The sequence below is a fragment of the Tyto alba genome, unplaced genomic scaffold (assembly GCF_018691265.1).
Source record: "Tyto alba isolate M040663 unplaced genomic scaffold, T.alba_DEE_v4.0 Super-Scaffold_38, whole genome shotgun sequence".
NCBI lineage: Eukaryota > Metazoa > Chordata > Aves > Strigiformes > Tytonidae > Tyto > Tyto alba.
The window spans coordinates 24720023-24742739 of record NW_024881313.1 but is presented as its reverse complement, the minus strand read 5'-3'; the positions used below and the strand labels follow the sequence as shown (position 1 = coordinate 24742739).

Below are 22717 nucleotides of genomic sequence, written 5' to 3'. Positions count from 1 at the left end.
ACGGCCTCTGCGCAGGCGCCGACCGCCGTGCTGCGACGACGACGGCGGCCGGCAAGGCTGAAACTTCCTCCGCCCGGCGCGGAGGGTAGGTCTTGGCAGGCTGGCTGTTTAAGAAGCGGGAAATAAAACGTTTGTCTGGTCCCACGCCAGGGATGCGAAAGCGGAGCCGATGTGGGGGAGGCGGGATGCGCGTCCTGCGGGATCAGAAGTGCGGTGGTTGGGGCAGGGAGCTGCAGGACACCTGGGAAGTAGTCACTGGCCTACAGCACGGTTCCCCAGGTGTGGACTGAAGAGAACATCGTTTTCTTTAGTATTTAAAAAAAGTCGTTTATGTAGAACTTGCAGGTGCATCTGTAGTGTATGTTGGGGGCCATGTGGCTGCAACTCATCTATGAGCAGGTCTTCACTGCAGAGCTCTTGGTAGCTTCCTAGTATGTCAGGGTCTGTAATTGTTGTGCCCTGATTATCTTGGGTTTGTATCCCAGAATGATCCTGAAGATAGAGAGTAGATTGCTTTTAAAATACTATATTTCAATCTATATCCTACATATGCATGTCACAGAGCAGAAACTTGCGTTTCCTCCATCTCTCCATGGTGAGTTTCCTCTGGAATCCTATGACTTGTCCTCCCTAAATTCATTGATGTGGAGAGAGAAAAGCTCCTCCTCTTTCCCCCTTTGAAGCTAGTCTAAAAAACGAAAATGGTTTCATTAAAATTAATTGTGGGTTTAGGAAAATTAATAACCCAAGCAAATTCCTGAAAGAGAATACCTGAGGTATCCTAGGGTGAGAGCTGCTACAGGTTAAGGATGTGTTACTCAGCCGTAACCTCACACTTTCAAGGTGCTGCCAATTCTACCCTCTCCTAAGCCTGGCTTCTCTCCCTCTTACCTGTCCTGTGGCTTACCAACTTCCTCAATCCCATTAATTTCCTTCTTCTGTTTTTCCTTCCTTTAATCATCTTCAACTTTCTTGCATTTTTTTTGCAGATGTTTCTTAGCAAATGCACTGAGCAGTGCTATTGAACAAGGTCAAACTCAACAAAGAAGACACGTACTTCTTTATGGAGGTTTGCCAGTATATTTATCATCTGTGTATTTTGGAGAAGAAACCATGTGTGAACAGAGGTTCATCCTGTGAGCAGTGTACCACGTACTAAGTTATGATGCTAAGGAAAACAAAATTGAGTGGTGAGTCAGTCTGAATCCCTGCATATTTCAGAATGTCATCTGTGCCATACTTTGAACAGTTTTGAACAATGTAAAAGAGGTAGCACACTTATAACCTTTAAACAGGGGAGTCAGTGTGTCTGGATAATATAAACAGAAAATGAGTTGTATGTAATAATAATAAACACTGAAGCCTAAGGTGATTGTCCTGAAACTTTATCATGAAAGTTTTGCCACTGACTTCAGTAAGCAAATCGTCATTATAGTGCAGATAACAGAAAACACAGGTCGTGTCTCATGAGACCTTGAGACAAGTTCAGCTCATCAGCTCCTAGTGCTGTGGCAACGGGTTTTGGTGAGCGAGAGGTGCCACTTCTCTCCTTAAAAACTAATTCGCTGAAGAGGAGCTACTGGGCAGCACAGTCCTGCGGGAGTTACTGCCTTTTGGATGAGAAATGAAACGTAGTCCTACCCTATTTTAGTAATTAATAAACTCATGCTACAGTTTCCCCAAGTATTTTAATCCTACTGCCACTAACAAATCCCTCACATCGCTGTCCTAAGTTCCCCCCTGAGTTTCAGCTGAAGTTTTATCCAGATAACGCTTAAACTGAGCGTGTGCAGGAAGCTGGTAGGAACACGAGGGGCCGTGGGAAGGGGTTCGCCGACGCCTCCAGCCCGTGACACGCAGTTGTCGCCAGGAAAGGCCACCGCCAACGACATGTCGGGACATCGACGAGAGCGTTCGGCAGAGCCGGGGGGGGGGAGGGCGGCGGCGCTCGCTCCCGCCTTCCAGGAAACCGAAATAGAAACCTTGGCCGGAGCCGCCCCGAGCCCCCGCCCCCGGCCAGGGGCGGGCGGTGCTACCTGCGCCCTTCCCCGCCCCCGGGAGTCTCCCGCGGGGCCCGGGCGAGCGGCCGCGGTGGTGGCTGAGGCGGGCGGGCGGCGCGGCGGCTCTCGGCGCTCCGCGGGTAAGCGACGACCGGGGGAGCGGGGCTGGGGGCGGCGCTGGGCTGAGCCTCTCGGGCAGCCCCGATGGGACGGGACGGGACGGGACGGGACGGGACGGCGGGGGCTCGGGGGCGCCGGGGCTCGGGGGCTCCGGCTGGGCCGCAGCCCGCCTGCCCGCCGCCTCCGGACCGGCCTCGGCTTTGCCGCCGGAGTCGCTTCATCTCCGGCACCTGCGCTGCGCCCCGGGAGGCGGCGGGGCGGGGAGGGGAGGGGGCACCGAGCCGCCTCCCGGCTGGAGGTGAACTTCTGGCCTTTCTCAGATCTTAGGAGATTTTTTGTTTTTTTTTTTTTTTTTTTTTTCGTGTGTCTTTTTCCCAAGTGGAAATCTGAAATGATGCAGAAAATGGAATTGTTGATATTTCGTGTCCCTTAACAGCAGAACTTTTTTTTTCAAAGGGATTGTGTTTTTCAAGGTCTGTCAACAACTTTTCTTAAAAGCAAATAAGGACTTTTTTTCATCAGAGGTGGACAATTACTTGCCACTTAGACCAAAAACTTACTCCGTAGAACCAACACAAGATATCTTTATTAAGGATGTATGATTGTGTTGAGCCAGTCTGTGCGGGTTTTGGTTAGGTTTGGGCTTTGGATTTGGTTTTCTTAAATTTTTTCTTGTAAGTTTTGTTCATTTTCTGTTTTGTTGATCCTTGACACAAAAAAATCCCTCAGAAGCTCAGAAGTCTGGTATCCAGTTACTCTTATTTTAATATGGTAGATACAAGGATGCTTTCAAGCCACACGCTTCTCAGAAAAAGGGGTTTGAGGAAAAGCTACTCGTGATAAATAGAGAAATAGACTCTTGGCAAGCTAGTTACTCATGTGACTATGTTGAAATTATGGTAGAACTGGAGGAGTCTTGTGCTTTAGCAACTGACATAAGTGCTCACATTTAGTTTTATTTTTCCACTGTAGATAAAAAACAGTTGTTTTAATTGAGAATTTAAATAGTGATATAATTTTTTCACATACCTGGATTGTATAGAATGATTTAAAACATTACTTGAGTGCCCACCACAGATTCTAGTATAGGATTTTAGGGATAAAAAGGAAGAATGAATTCCCTGTTGGCAAATACACACCTTTTTTTACCAGTGGTGGAAATGTAATGCATAAATTGCTGCTTAATTTAAAAAATCAGCTTTACACAGTCTAGACACTGTTCTTATTATATAAAAATTTAGTGTTTAGAATTTGGTAGATACAGGGAAGAATGAAGGGTCTGCACCTTTTCTCAAGCACTAAAGGCACAGAACTGAGAATATGCAGGTTGTAGTTACTTTTTCTTGTTATTCACAGCTTTTTGGGTAGTAGTGAAACTGCTGAGGGTATTACTCGTATTGTGCTGTAGTTTGGGAACATTCTGAAGAACAGAGCAGAGCTGGGGCTTATGGAAAGCTGCATTTCATCTAAACTGTACAGATGCCTTATGCATGAAAACGTTATCAGTGAGTGAATTAGTTTAATCCTGGTACATACTTGTCTTTAACCACAGAAGACTAGAGCATCTAGAGGCTCATGTTTTTCTTCAGAAAGTCCCTCAGGACTAGTTTCTAATTTTACCTGACTTTACACATGCAGTCTCTCAGTTCCTTTTATGACTGGACTGTTTCTCTTCTCTCCACCCCCAATAATTCAGCACCAAAAAAAAAAAAAAAAAAAAAAAGTAATGAATAAAAGTCCTGCTGTGGGAAAAATAGAAATCTCATTTATAATAAAAAGTAAACACCTTCAGGTGTTGTTAACCGCCTCTAGCTTGAGCATAGAGCGGGAAGATGGGATGCTAGGGGTTAGAAAACGTGCCTTAGCATCTTTTACTACTTGTGTAGGTTGGAAAAACCTAACCTCTCTCAGCACCCTGGATACAAAGCCTGGGTGCCCCCACTTGAGTGGTGCTAGCGACCACAAGGTTTCCTGCCTGGCTGCCCTAATGCTAGGGATGCTGTCAGGTTGACTTGAGGCTGGGTGAACTGGTATAGAATGCTGGTGAAAGTCGCTGTGTCCATCTTGGAGGCGGTGGGGGGGGGGGGGGGGGGGGGGGCACGATGCTGCTACACCACGGTCGCCTCAGGGGTTTGCACAGGAGTGCGTTGCATCGCAGGCATTCCCCCGCCTTTTCCTATGCTGCATCTGCTGAGCTGTCCTCTCCTGCCTTTCAAACAGGCAACATGTGGCCTGAGTTTCTCTGCCAAGTCAGCCGCGTCATTTTAGTTGGTTTTCTTCAACGTTAGAGCTGACGTAAATACTCTAACCTATGAGAAATATGTGCCACAGAGCTTCCACGTCCTTGCGGGGAGGGTAAGAAAGATAATGATCATAACCAGAAACTGTACCTGGGTAAATGGCATTGCTTTGTGGCCTCAGGGGACCGACTGTGCTGCTTGACCATGAGATAAATAGGTTGTGCTTGCTGCTTTTCTTTTCTTTTTTTTTTTTTTGTTAAGTATCTTTTTGTCTGGTTGTTATCTTTTGCCCGAAATAGATGATTGCAGTGGATTATGAAAAAGGGAAATGTGAGGTCTCTAAGTAGGGCGTGCTTTACTTAGCTCTGCTAGAGGAAAAGGAAATCCTTCTCTTCTTTGCTATTAGCAAGCATGAGGCAGGGAGTATAAAACTCAGGACCTAACTATGGAAAAACTGTTTTTCATTACTACTTGGAAATCTGGATGATCATACAGTAGCTTGATTCTTTTTTGAGATGTCATCTTTTTCTGCAGAAAAATCCCCTGTTATCTCAGCCTTGTGATTACTAGTTTTTCTTTCCGTGAAGCAAATGATCATACGAGTATAAACCAGTCCTTCTGCTTGAGCTGGGATGCCATGGCTTTATTTGTTTTTCTTTTTTTAATAGACTGCTACAGAACGCTGTGAAATTATCATTGGTGGTAAATACGGGTTCAAGAAACATGACGACTTTAGGGATTATATTGAGACGTTTTTGATGGTTTTGTGTGATGTAACCAGGATAAATACAAGGTAAGTGCTCTAGACATTTACACGTTGAAAGCTATTTGTGTATTTTAATGACTGACCATGCATGTTTATAACTTGAATATTCAACTTTAACTCTCTCTGGCTTAAAGCAGGAACCAGGGATGGGAAGGGACTTTTGGGGATGTTGAACCCAATTTCTTGTAGTGAAAGTCCACTTCAGCAAAATGGTCAAGATTCATCTTAAAAAGTTATTGTTAGGACTAATGAGGTCAGAACAAACTGCTGGAAACTGCTTCAAAAGCCTATTGTTTTATGATAACTCAATTTCTGACTGTCTTCTGAAACTGGTGAAAAATTCAGTTCAACTTTAGCTCTGATCAGTTATTTGCCAAAAAAAAAGATGGGTTGTGTATCTCAGGTGGTGACTTGTGCTTTATGCAGTGATGCTAACAGATGCTTATTACTAGTGGAATGATCTTGTTCCATGACCTTCTCCTCTTTCTGGACACATCACATAAATTTCTCATAAAAACTTGGGGATAAACTAATTGAGTATGTTTATATCTCCCTTTGTCATTCATTTCCAAATAATTAATTCCTTCATTTCTATTGAGGGTGCTTCTTCATTTTTGCGTATCCAGCAAACTGTAACTAGTTCATGCTTCCTCACTGTACTAGTTCCTCTGATAAAAAGCTTTATCAAAGTAAACTCCAAGAATGAGTGACAGGGGAGGTTCAATAACTTCTAAATAAAATTTCACTAGCAAAGACTTTTTCTCCATTTCTTCTTCGCCCAGTCTACTAATTATGATTTTCTTCATAATACAAATTAATAATTTTAAATCTAACTGTATAATGATGAGCTGTCTGTAACCCTGGTCACTTTTCATTCTTACTCTGCTAAAACAAATTTAGGTGAGAAGTGTTTTCAGGTTTGTTTGTTTCTTTTTTTTCAGGAGTGGTTTTGCAAAGTGGACAGTAATGGAGTATATGAGCACGGGTAGCGATAGCAAAGAGGAGATTGACTTGTTGCTAACTAATTTAAATATGTCTGAGGTGATAGACATCATGGAAAACCTTTATCCAGGTGGAGACCTTGCAGTCTATGAAGACAGCTTAATTACAATGTGTGAAGAGGCAAATCAAAATGAAGAACGTGCGGAATCCTTACTGTTTTGTGAAAGGGAGGTTTCTTTGATGTCATCTGTCAAATATGGGACTGTGGAAGACCTGCTTGCTTTTGCAAATCAGGTGTCTAACACGGCAAAACAATTTAAAGGATGCAGACAGCAAGAATCTGGAATCCTCTTGAATATGGTATGTCTTGTCTCTTTTTACTTGAAAATTAGTAGACCTTAGGAGTTAGGAGCTTTTAATGAATCTAAATAAAGATCACCCCCAGTCTCAGGGGTAACAGTCAGGCTGTAGTTCCATGTTCAAACCTGGGACTGGAGGGGATCTCTGAGGTCATCAAGTCTAGTCCCTGTGGTCTCAGGCAGCTATGGAGAAACTCTTATGTTACCTCTTGGTATCCCTGGAGATTAGAAAAAATTTCGCACATTGAATACAAACTTGAGACATGCAGTAAAAAAGCAAAAGCTACAACTGTGATGGTTTACAGGTTACCCTTGCAGGTAAGTTTTTACTGCATGAACACAAGGCACTAGAAAACAGAGTTCATTATGCAAAAGTCCCAAATAAAGGTCTAGGATCTGTTTTGGTATACTGAATTCACTCTGTCTGCCCAAAATGTAAAAAGTAGTAGTGTAAGGAGAAAAAGCATATAGTATCAACTGTGACTTTCAGAATTACAATATTTTGTAATATCACACACTGCTAAATTTCAAGTATAGATGTGTTGTTTTGAGTTATGTTAATTTTTTTCTTAAAATTATTTGTGTTCTACATAAATTAGTGTCACTGGACTTCTATTTAAATTCAGTTGCTCTGGAAATAATCAATTATGAAATGGAAGTTTATTCATGTATGTTTGTGTTCTATGTCTATCATCTTAACTATCTTGCATGTAATATGCTTATGTGTGAAATAGCACAGGGTATTGCTTTATTCTGATTTGGAGGGAGCATTGCAGTATTGCAAAACAGTCACTTTTAAACTGTAACATTGAAGTGACACTTACTAATATTAAATGTTTCCTATACTTAGGATAGACAGCGTTCTACATACTCGTGGCTGTTTTGCTTTCATATTGTTTCTACAGATGCATGCAATTGGTATGAACCAAGTGCTATTAGGTGCACGTGGTTGGAAGGCAGGGCGTTACCTGCACATGCATTTCAGCAGGTACATCTATGTTGTAAATAACTACAGCATTTTAGTTAGGATCAGGAACGTTTGTGATTGCCTGGTGACCCCTATGGACTGCACTGTGGGTCACGTCACGAAGGGTCTAGGAGCGACAAGCTGGATTTCTTTCAGTGGAAACTAAACTGGAGAATGCGTTACAGCCACAAGTAAGCATTCACTCCACAGGACCAGGCTAGGATCTAGTCCCGAAAGCCTCCTGAGAATGTGAATAGTGTGGTGGTCGTTGCTCTCTTGCTCTGCAAATCCATTCCACCTGGTCTGTCTTACTTCCCAGGACAGGAGTAACCCATGTGGATTAGCAAATCTCAAACCCCTGAAATGCAGAAGTGAGCAGGCAAGATGAATGGATTGCTAGAGTCTTTACCTTGGTTCTATTAAGTAGAGGGCAGGCTCATTCTGCATAACCTACGCAAAATACTTTTTAGTAAAAGACACACACCCCTCAACAGTTAAGAATTTATCCTCCCCAAAATTAAGGACTTTGAAGAATTAACTTATTTCTTGTGGATATGAGTCACAAATGACAGTTTGAGCAGTCAAGAAGTTACTTTTCTAATCGAAAACCATGAAGGTAGTTAAAGCACAGAAGGATTACGTGCATAACATCTTAAAAAGAAATCTACACCCATTAATCTTCCTAATATGCTGTTACCTTAAAAAGGGTAGCTGAATTGCTCAGTGCATGAGGCCACGTGACAGACATAAAGTGATAACTGTCCTTGGTCTGCTTTTACTTATCTTCAAGAAGCTCGATAAAGGAGCAGTAAACAGGTTAATGATATTCTAGATGCTGACAATACTGTACATCCCTAAATTAATTAGGAGCATATTCACAGAAAACATTACTAATTCTTTAGCTGAGAGAATATTAAGAGACTGAAGAAATAACATCAAACCTCAGGCAGTACTCACATGGCTGTAGTTAAGAGTTCGGTCTCTCTCTATCACGTGTAGAGGGAGGGACCTGTTTCGGAGGAAGATTTAGAGCAAGATACTGACTTAGACACTCTGAATTGCTTCCTGGAGGAGCCCTCCTCAATTTGTTGATAGTATATAGAACCAAAGCTCCCAGCATTACCCACCTAAAGCAGACAGTGTGACTCCTGCTCTTTTTTTTTAACTACGGTATAAAACTAGAAGAGGGTGGCCGGCAAAATCGTGGCAGACTTTGACCTTTTACTAGGCAGCAGAAACTCTGATACAAGATGGAAAATTAAAATGTGTTCCCCTAGCAGTACATGTGATATTAGGAAATGCTGAAACTCTTGCTCACATCATGTAAGATAGTCTGTGAGTAACAGGTATGTGGCATAACCAGTTAGCAGATTACAGGAAGGACAAACATGTGCAGGTGAATCTAATAACAAGAGGTGGATAATTTCATTAACCCAGCTGCTGTTGTTGTTGTTTCAAGACAATTAATCACAACTTACACTTTGTAAGTTAGTCACTGGAGAGAAATGTGGATGCCTGAGCTGTGAATGAATGCCACACCTCACATGCTGTTCCCATTTGGTGTTTCTAAATAAAGACTGCTGAACAGATTGCATACATCATGTACATATATGTTCTGTATTTTTTTTTCCCACTACATGTATAAAATCAATTAGGCTTGAAGTAGTTTTAACTTAATTGTGGTGTTTTGGTTTTTTTTTTTTGACTCCACAGATCACACCCAAGAATGGGCGCTATCAAATCGACTCGGATGTGCTTCTGTTTCCATGGAAGCTGACCTACAGGAACATTGGCTCTGATTTTATTCCTCGGGGGGCTTTTGGGAAGGTGTACTTAGCCCAAGATAGAGAAACCAAGAAACGAATGGCATGCAAACTGGTATGTTAGTTTAGTAGTTTTATCTCTAAGCAAATATTGTATGACATAGTACATACAATATATATTCAGGTATGTCTGCATCAAATTCCACTGTTAGGCTGATGATCATCTTGGTTTTGTTGGTCTACACAAGGTAAGAAAAATGCATGTTTGTAACTTTTAACTTGTTTTATTTTTTTAGCTCTGAGACTGCAAAAATTTCAGTATTTTGAAAGTATCTGAAAGTATGTGTAACTGTCACACGGGCAGGCCTGCTGCAGTGTGGGAGTGGAAGAATTTCTACTTGTATTGCTGTACTCACAGTGGTAAAATACCAGCATGAGATCATGTCCCCGCTGAAGGTGATAGCAAAACCCTGTTGCTGCAGATGGTTTTAGGATCTTGTCCTTTAGCTGAGGTCTTCAGACATAAGTTTTCTTTACTCCAGTGCTATTAATGTCCCTGAGCACTCACCTTACGTGCAACTCTCATTGTCTTGTGGGCATTGAGCATACAGTTGTGAGATGCGTCAAGAAAACTGCTGAGCACACTCCTGTTTTGATCCAAGTCAGCATTTTCTTTCAACATACTGTTCTGAATTGAACAGTAAATATTTAGGGCCAGTAAAAGATCAGCTGGGCCACTGCTCTATATCCCCCCACTTGTGACTAAGAACCTGTATTACTTCTGTGTGTGAAAGAGTTGGGAAGGCTGTTGTATATCCTTCTTTTGCAGCCAGTGTATCCACATTGGGTCAGGTTTAGTTTGCCATTCCTGCATAACCCACTGCAGAATTAAAGCTTCCTAATGTTTCTGAAAATACAAACAGTATTTCTTACTGCAGTAAAAATATTAGCCTCTTGTTTGGTTCACTGCTGCAAGTTTGAGGGAAGGAGAATAAAAGAGCGGTAGTAGCCTTTCCATGTGTAAGCAAACACTGCTTTTTATTGTCTTGGCAACCTGCCGTCAGTACTTTTTAAAGAAATACAGTGCTGCCGGGTGCTCACTTTAAAGCAGGTTTCATTTCTTGTAAGCCATAAAACAGTGCTGATAAGGGTTGAATCAAGGTCAGTAATGGTCCTGATCATGGTTAGTCTGTAGACTGTGCTGAGTGCTATGAGCACTGATCCACATGTCAGATGGGTGTGTAGTTCTGGTAGAACAGATGAGACTGCACAAAGCTGATGGAAAAAGCAGTGGGATTTTATCTCCTTCACCAGGAAGTTTGCATAGAGCTTTTGCGTAACCACAGGATTTTGACGGGAATAACTCTTGCTACATTGCTTTTTCTGGAAGATTGCACTTTTTATTTGGGCATGATTCCAAAAACTTTCTCAACTTTAAACAGGATGTATCTCAACTGGAAAGGAAGGACAAGTCACAGGACCAAAATAAAGCTCCGTGTCTTAGCAAGTGGATAGGAGTGCTTTACTTCCTTCTTCGATTTTAATCTATAGGATAACTATTGTTAGTATGTATAACTTTTTTGAGCTGTTTTCTGTGGTTTTGTTTCAATGTCCTAGGTGCCAGTGGAACAGTTCAAACCGTCAGATGTTGAAATACAGGCATGTTTCCGTCACGAAAACATTGCTGAATTATATGGTGCTATTTTGTGGGATGAGACGATCCATCTTTTTATGGAAGCCGGAGAGGGAGGATCTGTCATGGAAAAGCTGGAGAGTTGTGGTCCCATGAGAGAATTTGAAATCATTTGGGTGACAAAGCATATTCTGAAAGGACTTGACTTTCTCCACTCCAAGAGGATTATCCACCACGATATCAAACGTATGTGTGTCTGATTCTTTGGGGTGCTTTCTGTTCCAGGCTGGGCTGGGGCTCTGGTGGAGAGCCTGGGACTGAGCTGGGGTGCGTAGCCTCACGTCTCTGGGAGGGAGGGACGGATAATGCTCAACAAATGGCAAGGTCAGGTTCTGGAGATAATCGTTATTTACACTGTTCATTAATTCAGTGCAGAGAATGATTCAAAAGTCATATTTCCTTTGCCTTTCTTGAGAAATTCAATTTGAAATAAAACCCTAAAGAAAATGAGCGAAATTATCTGTCTGTGTTAAGCCAGAAGTTTCCCTCTTTCACTGTAAATACATCCTGAGTGCTCCCATGCCCACATTCCACTTGCACCTTTTTTTAGGTTTTACGTTTCTGCATGGCTGTTCCTCAGTTTGAGATACTTTGGGACTAAATACATAATTTGTACTGCTTTTTTTTCTTTCAACAATTACTGCAAATTTTAGCATAGATTTGATTTTAAAAAGCTCTGGGTATTAACATGTATAAATAACCAAAATGTATTCATATTAACTGAAATTAAATATATTAATATTAAATTACTTTAAAATTTAATTTTAATGTGTTACATGTAATTTAATATTAAATACTGTTTCTCCCAGCACCACCCCTCCCCGCAGACAAATAAATTCTGCTTTCTAGTAACAGTGCTTCTAATGAAGACGTATCTCTTCTGCGAATTGATTTTTGCTGAACCTGAGGGTTCAAAATAGAAATATTCAAACTGAAGTGCTTCAATAAATAGTTGACAGAAGACGATTATCAGGAATTGCTAAATTTTTATCTTGGCTTTGAATTTTTTTTTGGTTGATGTGGGTCGGTACTTTAGATGTAAGCCTTTGAGATTCTGACAACTATAAAACTGCTTAATTTTTCTTTTAGTTACACTTTCTTGCTTGTAGTAAGAGTCTTTCCTGTGGGTTTATTGTAATTGGCAACAACAATGACATTAATTAAAAAGTTTAAAAAACAAACCAGCCAAAACTCAACCTATTACATCCAGATAGTGGGAAGGAGACGAGCCTGTTGTGGATGTGAGCGCGTTTTGCTTTTTGCAGCCTTTTTCTGCGTTACTGGGTGCAGGGCAGGAGCTGAGGTGGAGGCTGCCCGGGGCTGATGGCCACCGGGCCTGGAGACGCCTGGGTGCAAACCCGGTCCAAGGGGGTGAGCTGGGTAACCCGGCCCTTAGTGGCAGCCGTGCCCTCTGCCTGGCAAGGTGGCCTCTGCTCAAGTGAGCCGAAGTGTGTGTTTTCCCTCGCCGGGCAGAATCAATAGAAAAGGCTGTTTCCCAAGCACCTCTGATGGGGATTTTACTGAAAGAAAAACTGCCATGAGCCAGGAAGGGGAGGAGGACCTTCTGTTGGCTCTTGGGAGCAGCTCAGTGCTGGCACTCATTTTAACCCTTGGTTGGAAAGCAGTTAAATATGAGGTTATTTGGTGGGGGGAATTTAGTCCAAAACTAGCTGAAGCTGGGGGCTGGGTACAGTCCCAAAAAAGCATCAGAGCCTGCTGTGCTGTGGTAGTGTGGCACTCTGCACCATCCTTTGTTTGGTGTTTAAAATCCATATCTTCACATGTATCCTTAAAATTACAAATTTATTTACAAAATTTCATAGCACTGGTAAGGAGTCAAATGTGTGAAGGATTGCTCCAGGAACCAGTACTGCTGAAATCAAACCTGTGTCTTTTCACTGGATGGTCATGGTGGTCACTGTCAAGATAGAAAATGACCCACGGTTTGCTCTGGGAGAAAATGTGTTTCTGTTGTGTAACTTGGAGATTTCATTTGTCCACATCTTTTGAAACAACAAACAAGAATTTTTCAAGGATTACACAGAGCGCTGCCTTCATAAATTTTTGATCAGAAATACAACTGCAGAGAAAGCCACTGAGAACAAAGTTGTGCCTTAGGCAGAGTTCTATGAATGAAAGTGAATTAAGCTCCTAGATATTGCTGCAATTTGGTGGGAGTATTGGAACTCACTGTCCTTTTTTACTTTAGCAGCCACGGTCTGTCCTCTGTTACGCTGAGCCACTCTCACTGATGGGTGCGTGAGACTGGTGTGGCCGCTGTGGAGGCGCCTCAGTTCCTCTCTACGTTTGACTTCATTGAAATGATTAGTGTAGAGAAACCTTTCAGTGACCAACGGTTAATGTTGTTTCTAGCCAGACCTGCACAGCAGGCTCTCCACCTTGGAGACTATTAAACATCTTCAGAGCAAGCCTCACTGTGCTGAACTGCCTACCAGTCTTCCACATTTCTCCCTCACCCTTAGCTTTTTTTTTTTTTTTTTTTTTTTTTTTTAAGCTAGGAAAATGCCCAAATGTTGATTCTTCTCTTACGTAAACTAGTCCAGTTTGATTTTTAAGACATGATTTAAAATTAGACCAAATCACTGCCAGACCCATTTTGTCTAGGAGGAGGACTGTGTTGGCTATAGAGACTGCTTGTGCAGATCTCCCTTTTCAGGCTAACATCCAAATGAAACAGGCATGTTGTAGAATAAATGCCCAGTGTGCTAGGAACTTAAATGTTATCCTTTTTGTTTTTCTTTTAGCAAGCAACATTGTCTTTATGTCAACTAAGGCTGTTTTGGTGGACTTTGGCCTAAGTGTTCAAATGACTGAAGACATTTACTATCCCAAAGACCTTAGAGGAACAGAGGTAAGAAGCTCGAGAGACAAAAGCCCGTATGTTGTAATACTCCCATGGTTGTGATACTTAAGCTCAAATTTAGAGCTTGAGGGTAGAAGCTTGGGCAAAAGTTTCATCATAACATGAAAAAGTTACAAACAAACATTAATAAAATCTCAATTATATTTTTATTTTCAACTTGCTGAATGGAGAATCAGATATCACACTTTGAAAGCCATGTCACTTTCTCTGCAGTCCCATTTGTTAGTGATTATTAAATCTGAAGTCAAAGATAAATTGGAAACTGAAGTCAAACAAAAGAACAGTACTCTGAGGAGGGTTGTTTGCAGTGGATCAGCTGCTAGTCAGAGACACTTCAAACAGGAATTTGTTCTTTGCTCTGGTAAAGATTTCTTCCGAGATACCAGCTATGGACTGGGGTGACCTGCTCCACATGGTAGTTTGACTCCTCCTTTGAAACCGCAGAAATTACAGACCTTTGGGTTTCATCCCTTAACATTTCTAACCTCTGTTCCCCAACTACATGTAACCCTTTTTCCCTTTGGGGGTTTATGTATAGCATGATTTATGATTATCTGGTAAACTTACCTGGGCATTACAGTGATGGAGGTGGGGCCCTTTTAAATGGTGTCAGTGACTTTGACTTTGAATATGCACAGAGGTCCCGCATGCCATTTGAGCTACACTGATGCTGAGGTGTTTCCAGGACTGGAGCTTTAGCGAATAACCAAGCAGCAACAATTAGCTTGGATAGCTGCTGCAGAGGTGGCTTTGCATGCTCTCTGTTACCGGAGGAGGTTGTTTACAGGAAACGCTTCAGCTGAAATGTTGGCACTTACCATTTTGATAGTCTTCCACAGCATAGGCCTGTGTTTATAGGAGATACTTGTGTAACTGACAAAGAGCATCTCACTCATTGGAAGTATAGGATAAACCAAGATTTCACAGAATGTCAGGCTTGTTTGTTTACTTTTTTTTCAAGATATTTAGGAAAATAATTGAACATTTGTTTTAACTGTCTTTCTAGTCAGGGGAGTTAAGAGTTTAAAATGTTTACTGTATTGGAAGCAACATGCTTTCTGGCATTTAATGTATGTGCTTTGTGGGTTTTTTTTTTTGTTTTTTTTTTTTTTGCTTTGGTTTGGGGTTTTTTTGTTTGTTTTTTTAAGGGGGTTTTGTGTGCTCTTCATGAGAATAAGAAAAATGGTGGAAATTAGTTGGAAGCCCGGGTAGGGTATTTTCCAAGGATGGACATGTGTGTAAACAGGAAATTTCCAGGTTTGTGGAGTGGACTGGTGGTGATCCACTCCTGGCTGTTGGAGGACAGGCCACGTTCATGTTGGTAAGAACAACTGTGAAAAACAGTTCTTCATTTAGTAGGAAGAAAATTATTCCTCACTGTTCAGCACCTGCAGTCGTGTTCTCAGCAGATAATCCTCACAACCCTGAAACATGGTGGTGCTTGGTGTTTGCTGTCTCAGGGGAGAGGTAGCCAGTCCTCAGGACCAGCAATCCTGCTGTTTGCCACAGTATTGCAGGCCAGAAGCAAGATTGCAGAGAGCACTGTGAAGGGAGATTTTCAGATACCAGTCAAAGACTTATAGTAACATCATGAATGCTAGTTTATAGGTTTTTCTGCTCAGCCTTCCTCCTAGGCATCTTCCTTTCCACAGTGCCTGTGTTCAGCCTTGTGGGGTGTGTAGTCCAGTCACCCACAAACGCCCTCTGTAGTCTTTGATAGCACTGGCTTTCTTGTTTTTTTTTTTTTCAAAGTAAGATCTTGACTTTCCAAAGTCCTCCTGAGTTTTGCACCCTCTATTATTCAGCCTTAAGAAGTAGTGTAGTTGTCCAGGAGTGCTGTTTCTGCACGTAGTTGTGCAACCCTTTGTTCAGGGCTCTATCACTGCCATGCAGCATTGTGCCTGTGAACCAGGAGGTTTCTCTTATGTCTGGTGTTGGCAGGGGTTCATGTCCATGAAGTAACTGACAGTTGAAGTTATCTTTCTCTTGTGCACGTTCTCCTCTGGGGGTTTAGAATTTTTACTTACTTCTATAGCACAGAAACTGTGAATTATGTGAATCTTCTTTGTGTTTATGAAAATCAATAGTTGCAATTCTGGGCAGAATGATTGAAAGATGGTTAAGTTTTGTTTAGTTGGTGTAGCATGAAAAATCTGGGTTTTCTGAACAGTGTGTGTACAAGGCATGCAGCACCAATATACCATGGTTGTGATGAAACTGCTCTGCAGGAAATACTTTTTCTAGCCATTTGCTACGCTTTCTGTTATGCTTGTGTCACTTTATCAAAATATGTAAGCTTCAGTTACAACCATTTGAGGGGAGGAAAAAGTTGTTTGCTAAGGTTTGTTGTATGTGGAAGGTGTGATTAATTTTCAGGAATGCTAAAGTAAAACTAGCACAGTGTGCTAAGAAAAGGACTGTTTTTTAGCTGGCTCGTGTCTCTGGTCTGACTGGCAGACAAGTGCCAGCCCAGCAGTAGAAAGGAGTGGGAATGTATCCGGGGCTTGGCTGCCTTCTTTGGTGACAACAGAGTCAGGCCAATCTAAATCAGTCTGAAATCACAGCTTTGGTGCACATCTCATTTTTGCTGTTTGTCCCTGGAGAATCAAGGTGCATCTTGACCATTTTTACACTTTGAGTATAACTACAGACAGGTTCTTGTGCCAGTATCCTTTTTCCCTCAAGGTGACAGCTGCTTTTTGTTTATATGGGTTTCACTCAAGTTGCACTGTATTTGCTAATGACTGTTTCTTACAAAAGTAGAACTTCTGTTCTTTGCTTCTTATGAGACTTAAAGGTGGTGGGTGCAGATGCACTTATTCTGTCTTAGCCCTGAGGAAAGCAATGGATAGAAGTAGCAGCTGCAGACACTGGCTGAACCGCAACAGATCTGAAGCTCTGTTTGCTGATACAGTGTATGATTTACTGAGAAATATTCCTTGGAATTTGCATGAGCCCTACAGCAGTTCTCAATCTGTGGTAATAAGTAGTCAAACCATGCTGTGATGACTTAACTTCCTGTTCTTGTGTCAGTTAATGGCTTTTAATGTGATTCTTTGTGGCAGGATGACTTGAACTAGTTAAAGTTCTGTTTGGCTTCTTTAGAGGGAAATTGGGTGAAGGAAAAGTAGAAACCAGAAGCAAATAGAGCGGCTTGCTAACTTAGCGTGTTTTGGGGCTGCACCCACGTTGTGTTGAAACCAGCTCCTTTGGCCAGTGGCAGTGGCCGAGCTGTGGAGGCAGCTCCTGCCACCCGTGGGGTGTGCCTCCTGCATCTTACCTGTCAGGTTCTCCACCAGCTGCTCTCCCAGCTGCCTTGAGCTTCCCACTGAATCCTTCTGCAGGGTCTTGGCAAATCCAAACGTTTCAGTGAAATGTTTGGACGGAAACTGTATTTTGGTTTAGACAAGATTAGAATTTTTGGTTTAAAAAAAGGATGGAAGAGGGATGCTTGCCTTAATAGCTGCTCTGGGGTAATCTGATGGAAGAGGCACACAGCAGGATTTGAGAACCTGGCTTTTAATTTATGCCTTGCCTTAGACCTGGCTTGTTTTTCACCATCCCATTTATTAGGATAATGCCCCATCATGCAGGTTATTGGATAAAGTGGGGGAGGAGAAGAGTAAGGAAGACAGTAGGGTGTGTATCTGTCAGTTCTGTCCAGAAGAGCTGTATACTATCCCATGTAACAGTGATTTGAGGAGTGGACTCCTACCCCAAGCTGGGTGGCTAACAGTGTGGTTACCCTCTCTTTTGCCTAGTACATGCCCAAGTTGTTCAAGCAGAATGGAGCAGTCCCAGCAGTGCCCCACAAAACAGGCTGGCAATTCAGGCACTTCCTTTTGCTGTGGAGGAATGAGGTTCCTACTATCCAGCTAAATGAAGCGGAGCTGTGGCTCGAATCTCAGCCTTTCACAGCTCAGCTAAGTCCCATAGCGACTGAGTTGTGGCCTGTCTGGGGAGGGCAAACCTGGAATATGAGTTTGTCTAGGTGCCAGAGCAGAAAATCTCTGTGATTGTGGTAATGTGCAGAGCAGAAAAATCTTATTCCCCAGATGGTGCTTGGTGTCTAGGGTGAAGGTATGCATCCCTTCAGAGGGGGGTTTCCCGGGTGACGAAATGTCACGATTCATCTTTGCTTGTTGTTTTCCCCTATTGATTAATCTTTTTTTGGCTATTCTTCACAGATTTACATGAGCCCTGAAGTTATTCTCTGCAGAGGCCACACAACAAAAGCAGACATCTACAGCATGGGAGCTACTATTATTCATATGCAAACTGGCATCCCACCCTGGGTGAACAGATATCCTCGTTCTGCATATCCATCCTACCTCTATATTGTAAGTGTCCTTAGCAAAACCGTAGCTCAGTTTCAGTTGAAGAGTTTCTTGTACTCTTGTTGGGAAAGCTCCAGTCATATAAAAACTATGAAAATAATTGTCAGAGAGATGACATCATCCCTTTTGCTTCAGGGGAGGGAAGAAAGAAATAGGTTTTGGTCATTTAGGGGAAGACACAGGCTGAGCTGGAGTCATCTCTGGTTTGTGTTACAGTGTACAGGCCTTGGGTTTACTGCAAGGACAGGGTTAGAACAGTGTGAAACTTGATTGAAACAAGCCCATCCGTGTTCTACTTGTCTGTTTTGCTTAGAGGTTGCAGATAAATGCTGGAGACTGGCAAATTTGATTCTCTGGTTCTTCCAGTGTGGTACAGAGACCTGGTGAATTTGCATTACGCTGGATCTTGGGCTTGCTTGGAATTGCTTTGAGTTTTTAAGTTTATGATAAAATCTGATTTTAAAAAGGTAGATTTTGTGCAGTTGCATGTTCTGTTCTAATTGGCCAGCCCAGCTTAGGGAGGTGATGAATTTTAAGTGGGGAATTCCCAGACCACTCGTGGTCATCTGTGACTTCCTCTTCCATTGGTTTTGGAATAACTGTTTCAATGGTCTTTTGTTATTTCAACAGATACACAAGCAAGCTCCCCCCTTAGAGGACATTGCTGAAGACTGCAGCACTTCCATGAGAGAGTTGCTAGAAGCAGCTCTAGAAAGAAATCCTAATCACAGACTGTCTGCAGCAGACTTACTGAAACACGAAGCCTTACACCCACCCCCAGAAGAGCAGCCACGGTGCCAGAGTTTGGACTCAGCATTGTTTGAAAGGAAAAGACTACTTGCAAGGAAGGAGCTGCAGTTGCCAGAAAACATAACAGGTAATGATATCAGGCTTACTTACCTTGCACTTTGTAGATTTTAGTTTGTGTTAAAACTTGATTTGAGTGTTTAGAAACAAATGAAACTCAAAAAGCTTTTGGAAAGAAACCAGTAAAAATCCCAATCAGATGAGATCAGACCCAGAGCTCATCAAGTGTTACGTAAAATGCCCATTGACTTCAACAGGGGAAGAACTCAGCCTGCATTCTGCAATTCCAGAAGGGCTGGCTCATGAAAAAGCTCTGGCAGTCATTCAGAGCACTTGAACCACGGGTTGCTGTCCCAGATTGCCTTAATTTGCCACAGTACTAGAGATGTTTTATTGATACTAAGGGTTTGGTTAACAGCAACAACAGAAGTCCAACAACAACCACCACCAAATCTAATACTTTCTGACTTCTTAAACAAGAAGACGCACACAAAACCATAACTGCAATGTTTCTGAGTGTCAGCAGTACAAGCCCTGTGTTGAAAACCAAAAATGACTGTAGGATAGAACACAGTTCCTCTTGTGCATTAATAAGTGCTTTATGAAGGATAATACATGAACCAGTTAGGAAACTCAGTGCATCCCCAGATAATACCAAGCCCAAGGGAGATGTAGTGCCAGCAATCTGCTAACAGGCTTCAAAATTACTTTCTTCTAAAATATGTTAGAAGGGTCATGACAAAATGCATTTAAAAACTGACTCCAGACAAGTGGTTCATTTGATTGTGGTAAGCATTTGAAAAGATATCTATGCAAAGTTTTGGGTGCTGTAATGCATAATGGTTGCAACAAATCCGCTTAACATTTAAATGAATCACAGCCTTTGCACCTAGAATGGCATTGCTCCTTCTGGATTTTGCCTTGTGGGTGCATAATCCTTTGACTGGCTCAGGCCATCTGAATCAATTCTTTTGAAGATTCAAAAATATTTGACCATTAAACTGCAACTTCAGTTTAGGTGCTTGAGATTCCAGGATGCTCATTGTACAAGTATTCAGAGGAGTTCTGCCATTGCAAACCAGGTCTGGTTTATTCAGACCTGATTTAAAAGAAAAAAAAAGTATCTGAGACTGATGGTCCCGTATTTGTTTGGTATTGTCACACCCAGCAACACTAAGAGGATGTCATCTGTTTAGATAAAAATTTCCCTGTAATGAAGGGAAATTCTCAGCTGACAGAAAGCAGGTTTTGTTTCTTGCACCAATCTCCTTTAGCACTATGGCTCAGAGGATGAGGAAGCTCTGCATAGCTGTCCCAACTGATGGAGATTTTTTTCTTAAGTAGTTGAACACACTTGCTCTTTTCAGTAGCGAACTGCTTATGTTTCTTTGTTCTAGAGTTGTGGGTTGATTTGTTACCTTTTATTATATTTTGAGGTTTAAGTTATATTGTCCTTAAAAATTAAATTTTCTAAAACACAGGCTAATAAAGGCAAATATCACACCAATTATTCCAGTAATGTCTACAACCATGAAACTGAACTAACGCAGCTATTTGTGCAATAATGACATGCTTCATCTCTTTCCTTTTTAGATTCCTCATTGTGTACTGGGAGCATGGAAGAGTCAGACCTGCTAAAGAGGCAAAGATCACTCTACATAGATCTTGGAGCTCTAGCTGGTTACTTCAATATTGTTAGAGGGCCACCAGCCTTAGAATATGACTGACTTAGTAACATTTTGCGTTGGCAAGTCAGAAATGGACCTCTACCTCTTAAAACTCGATTTTAAGACTTGATTTTCAAATTTGTACATAAAAATATTGCCACTGTAGGCTGTCAAATGTGAATCATGTTTAATTGCACAGATGACTAAGCTAAACCCTTAGGGGCTCTGATAAGCTGATCCCAAGCAATGATATTTGCGCATCTGCTGATTGACCAACAAGATGATGGCAAAAGATCACTGCTGGGAATGTCTTAATCCAGGATATCTTCCTGTGCTGGGCCTTGCACTTTTATAAAACTTATAATATATGCTTGCAAATACTGCCATGGGGTTAAAAAAAAAAAAAATAAAAAGGAGAATGTGGGCTTTAAGATTCAGTCTCTCTGAGCTGTCCTTAGAGAAAAACTTCTAAAAAAAAAAAAAAAAAAAAAAAAAAGTCCTTGATTTAACCAAAGAATGGTTCAGTCTTCTTCTGTCTTTGAGACTTAGCCAGTCTCTGCTCATTCTTAATGGAAATCAGGGCCTCCCTTAAGATGAGCTAATTTCTGTCAGCCCTTTCTGGAGTCAAAGCATCACTTGGTTACAGATGCATTTTAACTTTGCATCTTCCCTGTGCTGTCAGAACTAAGCAGGGCGCTGTCCCCCTTCTCTGTGGGTGGAGGGAGTTCTTCAGGGGCTATATTGGTTTGGGAATACCACAGCAAGCTGGCCCTGACAGTTACTCTACCTGCTTCCTATGTTACAGCTACTACAAGGATATCTTGGGTAGTTTTCAAGGGTAGATCAAATGTTATTGCCTACTGGTAACAGTGAGCAGGCTCCAGACTCCTGCTTTTTAATACTTTAAGATTGTACACGTGTATAATTGTTGTGAGTGCTATGGTTTGGAAAGCGTGTCATTAGTGACAAGCTGTGTTTATGTTCCTATGGAAATGGAATTATATTGGTCTTGCTGTGCCTCATACATTTGAAACATGATGTTTTGGATGATAGTAAAACTATGTAAACTGCATAGTTCTGTACATCCCATGGGATGAGAACGTAAACTTTTATAAAACTCTTTGATGCTTAGGTCGACTCTTTATAAGCATTTGTGTTAAAATGGCATACTGTGTATGTTGTACACTCAATCTTTTCTGAAGCACAGTCTCTTTTTCATATGTCTGTTATTTAATGCTGCTCCTGTGTAACACATGATCTTAAACAGATGATTTCTAGTTTGATACTGATACGGTCAAATGAATAAATCCAGCTCAGTGCCTTGAGACGTGGTTGCTCTGCTCTTTCATCTTGAAAACAGCGTGGGAATGTGACCGTATTTGGGCCAACCTCCTCTACCACGGCCCAGGTACACTGCATGCGTCGTTCCACTTATTGGGGAGTTGGGTGAGGGTCATTGATGGATTTTGGACTCTGGTAACAGACAGTGCGCATTTCTGACAAAATCTCATTCTCAGACCCCAATACTCCTTCTGGACTGCCTGGATATTGCACAGCAGTTGTGTACAACATGCAGCGCTTCAGTCCTGATGTTGATTGCTACAAAAAACCCTGCTGGGAATAACCCACCTGCTCTTGTACTCTGTGCAAAATCTCCAGATAACCAGCTGCTTTGAGGAGAGCTGTGTAGGGGAGCCCTCTTCATATTAATCCTGTCTGTAGTGATCAGGGTATTTGGGAATCAGACTTCCAGTGTAGCTGACTTGAAGAAAGCACAACCTAATGGTTTGGATGCTCACCTTCACCTTGAGAGACCTGGGTTCAATTTTCTGATCTTTTGCTGACGGCTTTTGATCTTTAATGAGATTCATAGAATTAGTAGGGAGCAGCTTTTCAGGTAACTGGAGATGGGTTTAAAATCTCTTCCCCAGTTTTCCTTCTATAAAATCAAGGTGTTTATCCCCACCAAATAGGGGCTAGTTGTTATGCAAATGCTTATCAAGTGCCTAGATACTTCAACAATGAGGTCCATGTCAGAATTATATGAATTATGTTGCATTAGGGGGCTTTTACCGTTGCCTGAAAAATGCTACACTGATGTTTTTCTTTAATACCATCCTCCTCTCCCCCACCCAGTTAAATGATTTGTCATGGAAATCTGCATATGGGGAC

General features: G+C 41.9%; 1 protein-coding gene across 2 annotated transcripts; it reads left to right on the top strand.

The window, feature by feature from the left end:
* The first annotated feature begins 51 nt into the window (after positions 1–51).
* On the top strand, positions 52–21870 carry MAP3K8 (mitogen-activated protein kinase kinase kinase 8). 2 transcript variants are annotated; one of them, XM_032982589.2, is made up of 10 exons: positions 52–279; positions 990–1190; positions 5029–5153; positions 6068–6428; positions 9108–9272; positions 10775–11036; positions 13616–13722; positions 17922–18074; positions 18702–18948; positions 20472–21870. In XM_032982589.2, exons 3-10 carry the CDS (start codon positions 5119–5121, stop codon positions 20603–20605), a joined length of 1464 nt encoding a protein of 487 aa, XP_032838480.1. In that variant the 5' UTR covers positions 52–279; positions 990–1190; positions 5029–5118; the 3' UTR covers positions 20606–21870. The 2 variants fall into 2 exon arrangements, with proteins under 2 accessions (XP_032838480.1, XP_042657665.1); XM_042801731.1 differs by lacking the exons at positions 52–279; positions 990–1190 and adding an exon at positions 2084–2140.
* Positions 21871–22717: the final 847 nt, after the last annotated feature.